Here is a 13,312-nt window from a genome sequence, read left to right on the forward strand (position 1 = left end):
GTACAATAATTTTTTGAACATTATTACTTAAGTCTAATCGGAATCGGTGCCGCCCGCCATGGCGAAACTTTGATCGCTTGAAGTATTGATATCGATCGGAAGAAAACATAATTTTACAATTGGACGCTTATACTGTGAACGCGCGGTGCGCACGGTAACGACGCGAACGAGTCCGTCGTTGCCGGGATGACATTCGATGATACGTCCGAGCTCCCAGTGAGACGGAGGAGCAAGTGCGTTCCGCAAGAGAACGATTCGGCCTACAGTCGCAAGTCGTTGCGCAATTTTCCATTTTGGCCGCTACTGCAACGTTAATAAGTAGTCGTTTGACCATGATTTCCAAAATTTTTCTGTAATATGTTGCAACAATTGCCAGCGGGAAAGACGAGTTTCGTTAAGATCGAGAACGCTTGGCTGTGGCGCAGCTAAGATGGGTCCTCCGATGAGGAAGTGTCCCGGTGTTAATACATGATAATCATCGAGATTTTCGGACACAGACCCAATAGGTCTCGAGTTAAGACACGCTTCGATACGACAAAGAACGGTATTTAATTCTTCAAATGTGAGCGTATGTGAACCGATACAGCGCTTTAAATGGTATTTGACGCTGCGTACGGCAGCTTCCCATAATCCACCGAAGTGGGGAGCGGAAGGAGGCACGAAATGCCAGTTTATTCCGTCGGTCGAAAGCGTATTTTGCAAATCCGAATTTTTTAAAGCCTGCGCGATTGCTAGTTTAAGTTCGCGATCGGCACCTTGGAATGTGGTTCCATTATCCGAATAAATCGATGCAGGATATCCGCGACGAGAAACGAAACGATTTAATGTGGCGAGAAAAGCGTCTGACGAGTAGTCGCTAACGAGCTCGAGATGGATCGCCTTTGTCGTCATACAAACGAACACGGCAATATAGGCTTTATGCGCTTTATGACCTCGTCCACGAGAGGTTCGTATAAGAATTGGACCGGCATAATCGACACCGGCATGTTCGAATGCTCGAGCTGAGCGATTTACTCTTACATTCGGAAGATCGCCCATGAGCTCGGTAGGAATCTGAGCCCTTTCTCGTGTACATGATACACATTTGTAGAGTACAGCGCGGACCAGAGATCGTGCTCGCAGAATCCAAAATTTCTCTCGAATCCGAGCTAATGTTAATTGAGATCCAGCGTGCAGCATTCGTCGGTGGGTGTCCATGATGATCATCCTGACCAAGGTATGGTCCTTTAGGACAATCGGATTGCGAACGGCGCTTTGTAAGGTGGCGTTCCTTAGCCTGCCACCGACTCGAATTATTTGATCATTATCGAGATAAGGATTTAATGAAAGCAGTGTGCTAGATTTCTTGATTGGAGTTGCCGTACTGAGTGCTGATATTTCGCTATGAAACAATTCTGATTGAATGTAACGAATCCAAAAGATTTCAGCGGACTTAATTTCAATCGGATTTAGGTAGATCGGAGCTCTAGGGTTTTGTATCTTCAGATTGAGATTGATATGTCGAGAGCGGGAATTCGTTACGAATCGATAGATGTATGCAGTTATTCGAAGGAGTTTGTGCCATGACGAATAACGTTGTGATAGGTCCCACGATGCGATAACGGATGTAGTGAGCGATTGTGGTTGCGCGCGTTGCTCGCTTAGCGCGTGGGGATCGAAATCCGAGTCAGATTTTGGCCAATAATCGGAAGATTTAATAAGCCAATCGGGACCTGACCACCATTGAAGGTTTGTGGCAAGGTCGTCGGGAGAGATCCCGCGCGATGCGCAGTCGGCAGGATTTTCCTTTGTTGGGACATGACGCCATGGAATGTCCGGAAGTAGCGTGTGAATATCGGCTACTCTATTCGCTATAAATGTCTTCCATGTAGTAGAAGGTCGGCTCAGCCAGGCAAGAGTAATTGTGGAATCGGTCCAACAATAAACATTTACCTCACGAAAGTCGAGAGCTTCGCGAATGAAATGAATGAGCCGTGCGAGTAATTGAGCTGCAGATAACTCGAGTCGCGGAACACTTATTACTTTGACAGGAGCGACTTTTGATTTTGCGGCAAGAAGATTGACCGAGACCATTCCATCCACCGTGACAACGCGAATGTACACCGCTGCAGCGTATGCTTTGGTAGATGCATCCGAGAATCCATGCAACTCTAGATGCAGTACGTGATGGCCGAGTTGAATCCAACGTGGAATCATCACCTCTTCTAGCTGTTTAAGATGAGTATGATACTGCTGCCAGGCTTCAAGCAGATTCGGCGGAGCGACTTCGTCCCAATCACATTTAGCGATCCAAAGTCGTTGCATCAAAATTTTGGCGCGAATAATCACTGGAGTTGCCCATCCAAGTGGATCAAAGAATTTGGCGATGTCGGATAAAATTCTTCTTTTGGTGTTGCCAGGAGGCCCTGTAATCGTAATGGTAAATTTGAAGATGTCGCGATCTGGTTGCCAAGTAAGACCGAGAATTTTCAAGCTCTCATCTTCGTTTAGATCTCGGCTTTGAGCGAGACCGTGGTCGGTATCTTCGATCTCGTCAAGGAGTTCGGACACGTTGCTTGCCCATTTTCGTAGCGTGAATCCACCTCTTTTGAGAAGAGAAACAATCTGCTCGCGAGTTTGACGAGCGAGAACCTTGTCGTCGGCGCCGAAGATAAAGTCGTCGACGTACATTTGACGATCGATAACGGATGTGGCTAATGGAAATGAAGCGCCTTCATCTATGGCGAGTTGATTCATGACCTTCAAAGCTAAGTACGGAGCTGAAGTCATGCCGTACGTTACGGTACAGAGACGATACTCCTCAACTTGATGTGTTGGAGATGGCCGCCAGAAGATGCGCTGGAAATCACGATCGCGAGGATCGACTTGAATTTGGCGATACATTTTTGCCACGTCGGCGGAATAAACGTATCGAAATGTGCGCCAACGCAAAATCACTGCAGCAAGGTCCTTTTGAAGTTTAGGGCCCGGATATAAATGATCATTTAATGACGTACCGTTTGAGGTTCGACTTGAAGCGTTGAAAACGATACGTATTCGCGTTGTTAAACTGTTAGCGCGGAATACGGCATGGTGCGGAATATATACGATTTGATTCGAGTCGATTAATTGTTCGGTTTCTGAGACGCGTTGCATGTGTCTCAGATCATAATATTCTTTTAAAAAATTATGATATTCCGACGATTTCGATGAATCTGTTTTAATGCGGCTTTCCGTGCGAAGGTAACTCTGAAGCGCGGAATGTCGAGATTCTCCAATGTTGAGTGGAGGTCCTTGTTTAAATGGAAGTCTGACGATATAGCGACCTTCAGAATTTCGAGAGTGTGTCGAATTAAAATGGTCGTCGCATGCCTTTTCTTCACTAGTTATTTTTGATGAAGCGGGAATTTCTTCGATTTCCCAAAATCGGCGGAGAGTTTGATTGAGATCATCCGTAACAGAGCAATGATGTACTCCAATGGACGACTGCGAGAGCGGTCTGAGTTGCGCTATAGGTCCGGATATGATCCAGCCTAGCGCGGTATTTTGAGCGATCGGTTCGTCAACCGCGCTTTTTCGAACGCCGTCGAGGATGAGTGACCCGAAAAGATCCGCTCCGATAATTATTGCTATTGGATCTGATCCTGCGGGATCGGGATCAGCTAACGAAAGGCCATTCAAATGCGGCCATTGCTCTGGAATGTCGAGACGGTTTGGCAAATATCGAGTTAACGATTTTAAAATTAACGCGGTGGTTCTATAAACCGGAGTGTCCGCGTTGCTGGGAGTTATCGTTAGATGAACGGCATGTCGAACGCTTGTCTGCGTTTCGCCGATACCTGTTACCCTAACAGCGGTATTTAATTTCGGAAGTCTTAATGGCTGCACTAAATTTTCGGTTATAAAGGATGACACAGATCCTTGATCGATGAGCGCTCGGGCCCATTGGAATCGACCGTGCATTGAATGCACGCGAACGCGAGCAGTTGCAAGGAGAATGTGACGCGCTGTTACAGCTTTCGCAACGATATGCGAGGAAACGTCACTTGTCGAGATGACGGGATTTGTTGACGCGGGAGACGATGACGCTTGAACAGCTGATTTCGGAGCGTCAAAAAAATGTAAAAGCGTGTGATGCCTTTTGTGACATTCTTTACACGAGCGGGTACTCGGGCATTCTTTTGCTTGATGCTTCGAACTGAGACAATTAAGGCAACGCTTGCCGTTACGAATAATTTCGTATCGCTGAGTCGGCGTTTTTCCGAGGAACGCGGTACATTGATATAACAAATGATTCGATTCGCACACGGGACACGAAAGTTTCGTGGCGCTTGTTGTATGCAAAGTGACAGCCCTTTGTTTTAATTTCGCGTTTGATTTATCGCTTTGTTTATCGAGTGTCGAAGCGATCGGTACAAGGGCGTCGAGAGCGCGAATACGAGAATCCAAGAACGCGCTAATTTCGTCAAACGTAGGATAGACGGTTGTTTTTCCTAACTTCAATTCCCACGCTTCGCGCAAGGATTTGTCGAGTCTTTGTGTGATAATACAAACAAAAATATCGCTCCAGTGTTCGACCGGACGAGACAAATTTTTTAACGCGGCAATTGCGGCAGTTAATTTGCTCTGTAGAGCTCGAAGTTCGGTCGCCGATTTCGCCGTGACATTGGGCAATGTAAATAAGCGATGTATATACGAATTGATTAGCCGACGCTCGTTTTCAAAATTGGACGAAAGAATCGTCCACGCTACAGCAAAATTATCAGAAGTAATCGTTAAATGTTCGATCGCGGTGAGCGCTTCGCCTTTTAGACACGAGAATAAATGATGCAATTTTTGTACGTTAGACAGGCTTTTTTCTTCTATAATCATCGATTGAAAACGATCGCGGAAGCTCTCCCATTTGTCGAACGATCCATCGAAGACCGGCAATGTGACCTTCGGTAGGTTGAGTGTCGTATGAGACTGACAGTCGTGCAAATGACTTACGTTAGCTGCAGGATGAGCTGATGATTTGGAGAGTTCATGTACAACCTCTGCGAAATAATCCAACGCTGTCTCGTAGGCTTCTTCGCACTCGTCAAATTCGTGATCTGAGAAGTAGGGGTGCGTGGTCTTCTCCTTGGAGTCAGCGGAAGCGTGTAATTTGGCATCTAATTTTGAGCACTGTTCGAATTTTTCTTTTAATGTTTCCATGCGATTTTTCGTCACTGCATAGGTCATTTTGGCTTGACCTAACTTTTTAAAATTAGATATCGCACGAATAACTGAGCTCATTTTTGTAGACTGTTCGTGCATCAATTCTTCGAAGGATTCCATTTTACACAGGTTTTTTTTTATTGCACCACTACGCGATAATCGAACGAGTTCACTACTGAACGCGTAGCACAAACACAGCTGTTAACAGTCAAAAAAAGCAAAAACCTCAGTCCCGATCCGGCTCGAAGGACCAGAAATGTTGCGGAATGCACTGATTAAATTAATTTTGATCGGGAATAGAGGGAAGAAGGGGTTGATTGTTAACAGCTGAGAGTTTGGTTAAAAAAGGTTTATTCGATCTTTCACAAAAAAAAACTAAAGTTTCGATTTCGAATTAGACACACTTGACGAACGGTGGACAATCAATTTTAACGAGAACAGACGGACATCTTGTGCTTGATCGTAATTGCTGAGCGCGTACTCGACGGAAATCTTCTCGCGATAATTTTTACAAAGATCGCAGCGATCAAGAGCCGAACGCGGATGCGCGATGCACCGTTCGCGAGATCGAGGTCTCTGAGAGTCTCCGGAACACTGTAATGTCGGAGCACGTGGTGATACATGCGGTCGTAATTGCAGCCGAACTATGCATGTATTTCACAAATAAAACTGAAATAATGGAAAATATCGCTTGCACAATATTCTACAAATTTTGCCGATGACCGGCGGAAAAGAATCCCTTTCGTAACTCGAAGGATTATGTGAACAACGCGTGATACGAATTTCCAATAACGAGGCAATGTGTTAATACACTGAGAGCCGGAACAAGAAGAAGGAACGGGAAACGAGGAAGGATATTAGCGACTCAGATAGGCATAAACGGGGGTGCGCGACAGATCCTAATCGATACACCGCGCACTTGAGTTGGCGAAAAGGGACCGCGAATGCGAATTACAAAGAGGTGTGAGAAGGATCGGCTACGCGCTATGCCTCGGTCGCGTGGAAATTCGTGATTCGCTAATGCGACGATTGAATGGTTCTCAATATATTTGATCGCGCGACATTTAACTTTTCGCGGAGACTCTCAATTATTTTCAACGGTTCCGGAACAAGCATTAATTTTAAAAATTGCACGTTATTTGCATAAATATATACAAAATAATTTTAAAAATAAAATTCTATGTTACTTATAGTTTTCAAAAATTACGACGCGAGAAATAAATATTCAAGCAAGCCAGCTAAAAAAATTATGCATATATTGAAGTAAAACGAAAGAAACTGGTTAGTGTCCAGATTCAATGGAATAATGTCTGTAGAGTCGCTTGGTAAGTTGTAACTTAAGGCCATTAAAAGCACTAAAAAGATAGAAAAAATTATCTGAAAACCTATGGTCAATAAAATATTAATGCTAAAAAGTAATGAGAAATTCACATTTGAACATAATGCGGAGAGAATTGTAAATGTATGTAAAAAAATATAATGTGTGCAATATATTTGTAAAACAAAACTCGATTCAAAGAAACCTATTTAAAAAATATACATACAATCAGTAAAGTAGTTATATTCTTTCTTGTATATATGTAAACTTTTTACTAAGTAATGCCAGTATTGATTATGTGCATAGAACGCTTCCAGCATTTGCCTAATGGCATCGCAAATAAAATTCATTAGTATGCCTCCCGCTACACATCTTCTTTCTTCACAATTCTAAATTAAATAGTAAAATAGCAAAATGTAAAACTGTAGCAATAAAATAATGATCAACAATACGTTTAAGAAAACATACTTTAAAAAGTGTTCGAGATTCGAACGGTAATAACCCGCGGACAAGAAAGCGTTAAAATATTCATGCATCTCGATCATGCCTCATGCAGCATGCATATAATTTATTAATTAATATCGTGGTCTCACATGCTTATTTTAAATTATATTTAAAATAGCGCTCGGCCGCGAAAGTATACGGATACTCCGCGCCTTCGAAAATAAGCGCTTAAAACAGTCTAAATTGTAAACACCGCTGTCGCGCGAGAGGAGAGAAAAACAAGTAAATAATTACAGTAAACGTTCCTTCGCCCTTAATATCACAATAGAACGACAGCAAATGTACTCGAATATTCTAGAATTACAAGGCCTATATAAGCCTCCTCTCTCGCGACCGCGGGTCTCTTTCCGATTGCTCGTCGCGAATAGAGTGTGCTTCTACTTTCCGAAAAAGATCGCTTGTCTTTTTCGGTTTTCTCGTCTAATTACCGTTGCTTGCGGAACAGTCAGTAATTTATTTTCGACCCGGCTTTTCTCTCGTTTATTGCATTCATTTCTAATACATTCGACTCGGCTATCTTTCGGCAAATTCGGTGCGGTATATTAATTGTAATTTTTGTTAAAAGTTTATATAAATATATTCTTTTTTGTGAACGTTACGCGTGTGTCGAGTGTTGTGTCTATTTTTCAGTCTCGCTTCCGACCACGTCCTATCCATCTTTCCGTCGCGCACATTTTTGGTCCTTCGAGCCGGATTCCTCAGGAACCTCCTGTGAATCCGTTGCCACGGAAGCGATTGTGATTGATTGTCGGTGACCAGTGCTTCTGGAACAGAGAAACATTGTTAGAAATGACAGACACGAAGGCGATCATTGCCACCACCACGGTGCTGTACGGCAAGATCTCGCGCGCGTTCGAGAACCTGCGGAAGCTCGGCGAGGCCAATATGACCCTCGGCGCGGTGGAGGCCCGGCTTCAAAATCTCGAGAAGCTATGGGATAAATTCGACGCTCTTAATGATACGTTAGCCGATCGGGTTGACGAAATAAAGCATGAGGTCTACGCTAAACAGGACATCCCGTCCTTAGGCGAGGAAGCTTACCTGCTGAACAAGGGCCTCATGCTCGATCTGAAGAGCGTTCTCCAGCTGCAGCTACAGGCAGCCAGCTCTACCGCGGCCGCGACAACTAGTCCCGCTCCTCGGACAGCGCTGCCAAAAATCCAACCGCCTACCTTCGCCGGGAAATACGAGGATTGGTCTTCATTCCGGGATCTGTTCCAATCCCTCATCGGCCGGAATCAGGCAGCAAAACCTGTGGAGAAGTTACACTACTTAAAACTTTGTGTGAAGGGTGACGCCGATCTGCTGATTCGTAACCTCAGCACCACAGAAGACAACTATGAAATCGCCTGGAAAACTCTAAGCGATTATTACGAGAACAAAAGATTGCTGACTCGTAATTATCTGAATAATTTCTTAGCGTTGACCAAGATGAAAAGCGAATCCGCCGCTGAATTGAGGAAACTTTTCCATGGAGTAAAAACAACTGTCAGCTCCCTGAAGAGCATAGACCGACCGATAGACCGCACGGAGGATCTCTTCGTCCACCTCGTCGTAGAGCTCCTCGACAGCCGCTCTAGGCGAGAATGGGAGAGTGATATAAGTCGACCCACGAGTCCGCCAAGCTACGCCTCGCTTGAGGCCTTCATAGAACGTCGGCTCCATACGTTGGAGGCGCTGTTTCCGGCCAGGAACGACAGCAGCAGCTCCAGCACTGCAAAATCAACGAGGAGCCACCACGTCAAAGGCCAAGATCCAAAAGAGAAGTCCAGAAGCCGGTGCTCCATCTGCCAGGGGGACCACTTTGTTATGTTCTGCGGCGACTATAAGGATAAGACGGCGATGGCGCGTAAGCAGCTCGTCCGTGAGCATAAGCTCTGCTCAAACTGCCTTGGCCGGCATCAATCTTCCGAGTGCTCTTCGAAGAAGACGTGTACAGCGTGCGGCAGTCGACATCACTCCTCGCTTCACGATGCATTCCGGGAAGCCGAGGCCGCCACGACGTCTCACGTGGCTCAAGGCGCAGACTCTTCCTCCGCAACGGTGCTGCTCGCTACAGCTAGGGTCCGCGTCCTCGACTGCCACGGAAGCTGGAAGTCCGCTCGCGCTCTGATCGACCAGGGCTCCGAATCCTCCATCATTTCGGAGCGATTAGCGCAGCGCTTACGACTCCCTAGAAGAGCAGCCGCCGTTAGTGTCTATGGAGTCGGAGAGAAAAGGACCGGAGTGACAAAGGGGAAGGTGAGACTTACCCTGCAGTCGCGCAGAGGGGAATCGCCCACCTTCGTCAACGCTTTGGTGCTGCCTAAGTTGACGCTGTTTTCCGGAGGATGCCGCAGCAGTAGACGAACCTGGACCCATCTGGAGGACCTGGAGCTCGCCGATCCGGAATTCTGCTCCTCGGACCCCGTCGACATCCTACTGGGAGCCGACGTATATGGGACCATCATCCGTCAGGGCCTACGAAAAGGAGGTCCTAAGGATCCAGTAGCTCAACAAACCTCGTTGGGCTGGATTCTCTCAGGTACCGTTAGCTCGACGGCGCCCAGCCAACACATCTCCGCTCATCACTGCCAGATCGAGAAGGACATCACCTGCTTGGTGCGGCGGTTCTGGGAGCAGGAGGAAGTCCACCGGCCATCTCCGACCCTCACCAAGGCGGAACTAGAGTGCGAGGAGCACTACCGCCGTCATCACTCGCGCTCTCCTGACGGCAGGTACATAGTGCGGCTGCCAACGATCGAGCCTCTCCCGGATCTGTCTGGGACTCGTCGCGCCGCCAGTCGTGCTCTGCAACAGACGGAGAAAAGGTTAGAGAAAGATGCCGACTTTAAGGACATGTACGTAGAGTTCATGCAAAAGTACAAGGAACTGCGACATATGATGCTTGCACCAGCGCCAGCTGAGCCACAACGAGGTACCTGTTACCTGCCGCATCACGGGGTCCTGCGTCCGGACAGCACTTCCACTAAGCTGAGGGTCGTGTTCAACGGCTCGAGCTCTTTGCCGAACGGGGACTCTCTCAACCAATATCTTCTGACTGGACCGAATCTGCTTCCTGCGCTGGCTGACATCCTGCTGCGTTGGCGACGCCACAGATACGTCTTCGCTGCCGATATCGAAAAGATGTATCGGCAGATCCTAGTGCATCCGGACGATCGAAACCTGCAGCGAATCCTGTGGAGAGACGACTCTAAGAACGACGTCCAGGAGTTCTGGCTATGCACGGTCACTTACGGGCTCTCATGCGCCCCGTATCTGGCCATCCGTACCTTACGCCAACTCGCCGAGGACGAAGAGCATCGCTTTCCGAAAGGCGCCGACATCCTGCGGAGCGATATCTACATGGATGACATCCTGTCCGGTGCCGAGAATCTAGAGGAAGCAGAATCTATGGTGAGGCAGCTGACAAATATATGCACGGCGGGCGGGTTCACACTAAAAAAGTGGTCTACAAACGCCTCCTACCTGCTGAGCCTCGTGGAACCGGACGCGCGCCTGCAACAAGAGGCCAGATGGTGGCTGCCCGGCGAGAGTCATTCCACTCTCGGCCTTCGATGGCAACCGTGCGACGACCGCTTCGCCTTCGCCACCCACCGGATCACTCTCTCAGCGGTCACCAAAAGGTCGATCCTTTCTTTGACGGCCAAATTATTCGATCCACTTGGCTGGCTGTCTCCAACGACTGTGCTGGCAAAAATCAACATCCAGGCTACCTGGCTACTAGGTCTCGACTGGGACGCGTCTCTGCCAAGCGAGGAAGCCAGAAAATGGCTGCGATTCCAGGAGGAGCTAGCGGCATTGGAGAAACTAGTCGTGCCTCGTTGGTTAGGAGCCCTAGCTGACTCCCATCAAGAGGTTCACGGATTTGCCGATACCTCCGAACGTGCCTACGCCGCAGTCATCTACCTGCGAACAAACACAAACGGAGTTAGGAGAGTGACTTTATTAGCTGCGAAGACCAAGGTAGCTCCTTTGAAACAGATCTCATTACCGAGGTTAGAGTTAGCTGCCGCCACTCTTCTAGCTCGATTGGTCGCCCACGTCGTGCCTCTTATTGGCGCAGAAAAGGCGCCTCTCCATCTGTGGTCGGATTCCACCGTGACTCTCGGCTGGATCCGGGTCCACCCTTCGTCCTGGGTCACTTACGTCGCTAATCGGGTGAGTGAGATCCAGACGCTGACTCCGGACGCCCACTGGCACCACGTCCCCGGCCGAGAGAATCCCGCGGACTGCGCGTCACGAGGACTCTACCCCAGCGAGCTTGTGGACCATTCACTATGGTGGCAAGGTCCGTCGTGGCTGTCCTCCGAGAGCCAACCGTGGACGATCAACAGCGAGGAGCCACCAGAGGATGACCTCCCAGAGAGGCGCGTCCGCGCCCACGTCGCCGCCATCGCCGAACAAAGGACTGAGCCGGAGATGCTTCTTAGATACTCGTCGCTACAACGCCTGCTCCGGATCACTGCGTGGTGCCGTCGCTGGCTGCGGATCCATCGTCAGGACCACCTCGAGCATGGCCAGCCCGGCTTGATCAGCGCCGACGAGATCGAGGACTCCCGGATCTCCTGGTTAAAAATCATCCAGGCTGAAACATACAAAGAAGAACTGAGACACCTAAAGAATGGAAAGCCGCTGCCGACTCGAAGCTCCCTACTGAAGCTAAGTCCTTTTCTGGACAGTGAGGGACTCCTACGCGTCGGCGGGCGCCTTAAACACGCTGCTCTACAGTATGATGCCACGCATCCAACCATACTCCCAAGCAGATCTAATTTTACTTGCCTCATCATCGACGACTACACAAGCGGACGCTGCACGGCGGCACCCAGTTGACCTTGTGCTTTCTTCGCCAGGAGTATTGGGTCCCTCGAGGTCGCGCTCTAGTGAAGAGCCGCATCAGCCGGTGTCTAAGGTGCACCAGATGGCGAGCTGCCATCCCTCAGCCACTGATGGGGGACCTCCCGGCACCACGAGTTACTCCAGGCCGGCCGTTTCTGCATACCGGCGTAGACTACGCTGGACCGATTTGGATGCGAACTGCAGGGGGCCGCGGACTCAAGGCGACAAAAGGTTTTATTGTTGTCTTTATTTGTTTAGCTTCCCGAGCAGTCCACCTCGACGCCGCCTCGGACTACACCGCTGACGCCTTCCTTGCCGCCTTGCGTCGGTTCGTCGCCAGGCGAGGAGTCTGCCACTCGCTATATAGCGACTGCGGCACCAACTTCGTGGGTGCCGATAAGCAGCTTAGGCAACTATTCTCCGCCGCCAGTGCCGACGGACATCGCATCGCAACCTTCGCCGCCCAGGAAAGAATCCGGTGGCGGTTCAACCCGCCGGCTGCACCTAACTTCGGCGGTTTATGGGAAGCTGCCGTGAAAGCGATGAAGTACCACCTTCGGCGAGTCATCGGTGACGCCACCCTCACCTACGAGGAGATGACTACTCTCCTAGCCCAAATTGAGGCCTGCCTCAATTCCAGACCGCTGCAGCCGTTGTCTGACGATCCGGAGGATGTAGCCGCACTCACACCTGGTCACTTCCTGGTCGGCTCCGCTCTCTCGGCGATCCCCGAACCGTCGCTCGAACGAGAGCCGTCGGCACGTCTCTCACGGTGGCAGCTCCTGCAAAACATGAAGGACCATTTCTGGTCTCGGTGGGTCAGCGAATACTTACACACGCTGGCCCATCGGCCGAAAATGGTCCCGAATTAATCAGGAGGCTCGCGTCGGTCGAATCTGCCTCGTGCGAAACGAAATAACACCACCAACACGGTGGCCGCTTGCGCGCATTACACAACTGCATCCAGGTTCCGACGGTAACGTTCGCGTAGTCGACGTCCGCACCTCGACCACAAATTTGACGCGTCCCGTAAACAAGTTAAGTCTTTCTGACCGACGGCACCGAAGAGCACTCACTCGAATCGCAATCACGCGTCGTCCGCGATTAGTTTAAAAAATTTACACTTTTCTCTATTCCATATTCACATTCATTTATTTTTTTTCACTAAATTTTCATTATTCTCCTCACAATTGTACTTCACACTCACAGTCACTTGCACATCGCCAGCATACGGTCTACGCGACGCTTAACCTATACGCGTCTATACTGACTCCCAGTATCAACAGCTGATCGATTCAGCATTCCGTTCTCTAAATCAATCGGAGCACGTGCGCTCCACGTGTCCGTCACGCACGAGCGCGTGAATAGGCTCGTGCCCCACTCTCGCGCTGAGAACACGATTGCAGGTATATTACTGCAAGGCGGGCGGAATGTTCGAGATTCGAACGGTAATAACCCGCGGACAAGAAAACG

At 48.8% G+C, this 13,312-nt stretch overlaps 3 protein-coding genes across 3 annotated transcripts; 2 read left to right on the forward strand and 1 right to left on the reverse strand.

Moving 5' to 3' along the window:
• Nucleotides 1-300: 300 nt before the first annotated feature.
• Nucleotides 301-5,202, reverse strand: LOC114946738 (uncharacterized). The gene has a single exon (XM_085481054.1). It carries the CDS (start codon nt 5,200-5,202, stop codon nt 301-303), a length of 4,902 nt encoding a protein of 1,633 aa, XP_085337180.1.
• A 2,587-nt stretch (nt 5,203-7,789) lies between these two features.
• LOC114938686 (uncharacterized) lies at nt 7,790-11,833 on the forward strand. Its single transcript, XM_029312715.2, has one exon. It carries the CDS (start codon nt 7,790-7,792, stop codon nt 11,831-11,833), a length of 4,044 nt encoding a protein of 1,347 aa, XP_029168548.2.
• A 116-nt stretch (nt 11,834-11,949) lies between these two features.
• On the forward strand, nt 11,950-12,711 carry LOC146723792 (uncharacterized). The gene has a single exon (XM_085481056.1). The coding sequence runs from the start codon at nt 11,950-11,952 to the stop codon at nt 12,709-12,711; it is 762 nt and encodes a 253-aa protein (XP_085337182.1).
• Nucleotides 12,712-13,312: the final 601 nt, after the last annotated feature.

The sequence above is a fragment of the Nylanderia fulva genome, unplaced genomic scaffold, assembly GCF_048542155.1.
Source record: "Nylanderia fulva isolate GAGA-0341 unplaced genomic scaffold, ASM4854215v1 Scaffold168, whole genome shotgun sequence".
NCBI lineage: Eukaryota > Metazoa > Arthropoda > Insecta > Hymenoptera > Formicidae > Nylanderia > Nylanderia fulva.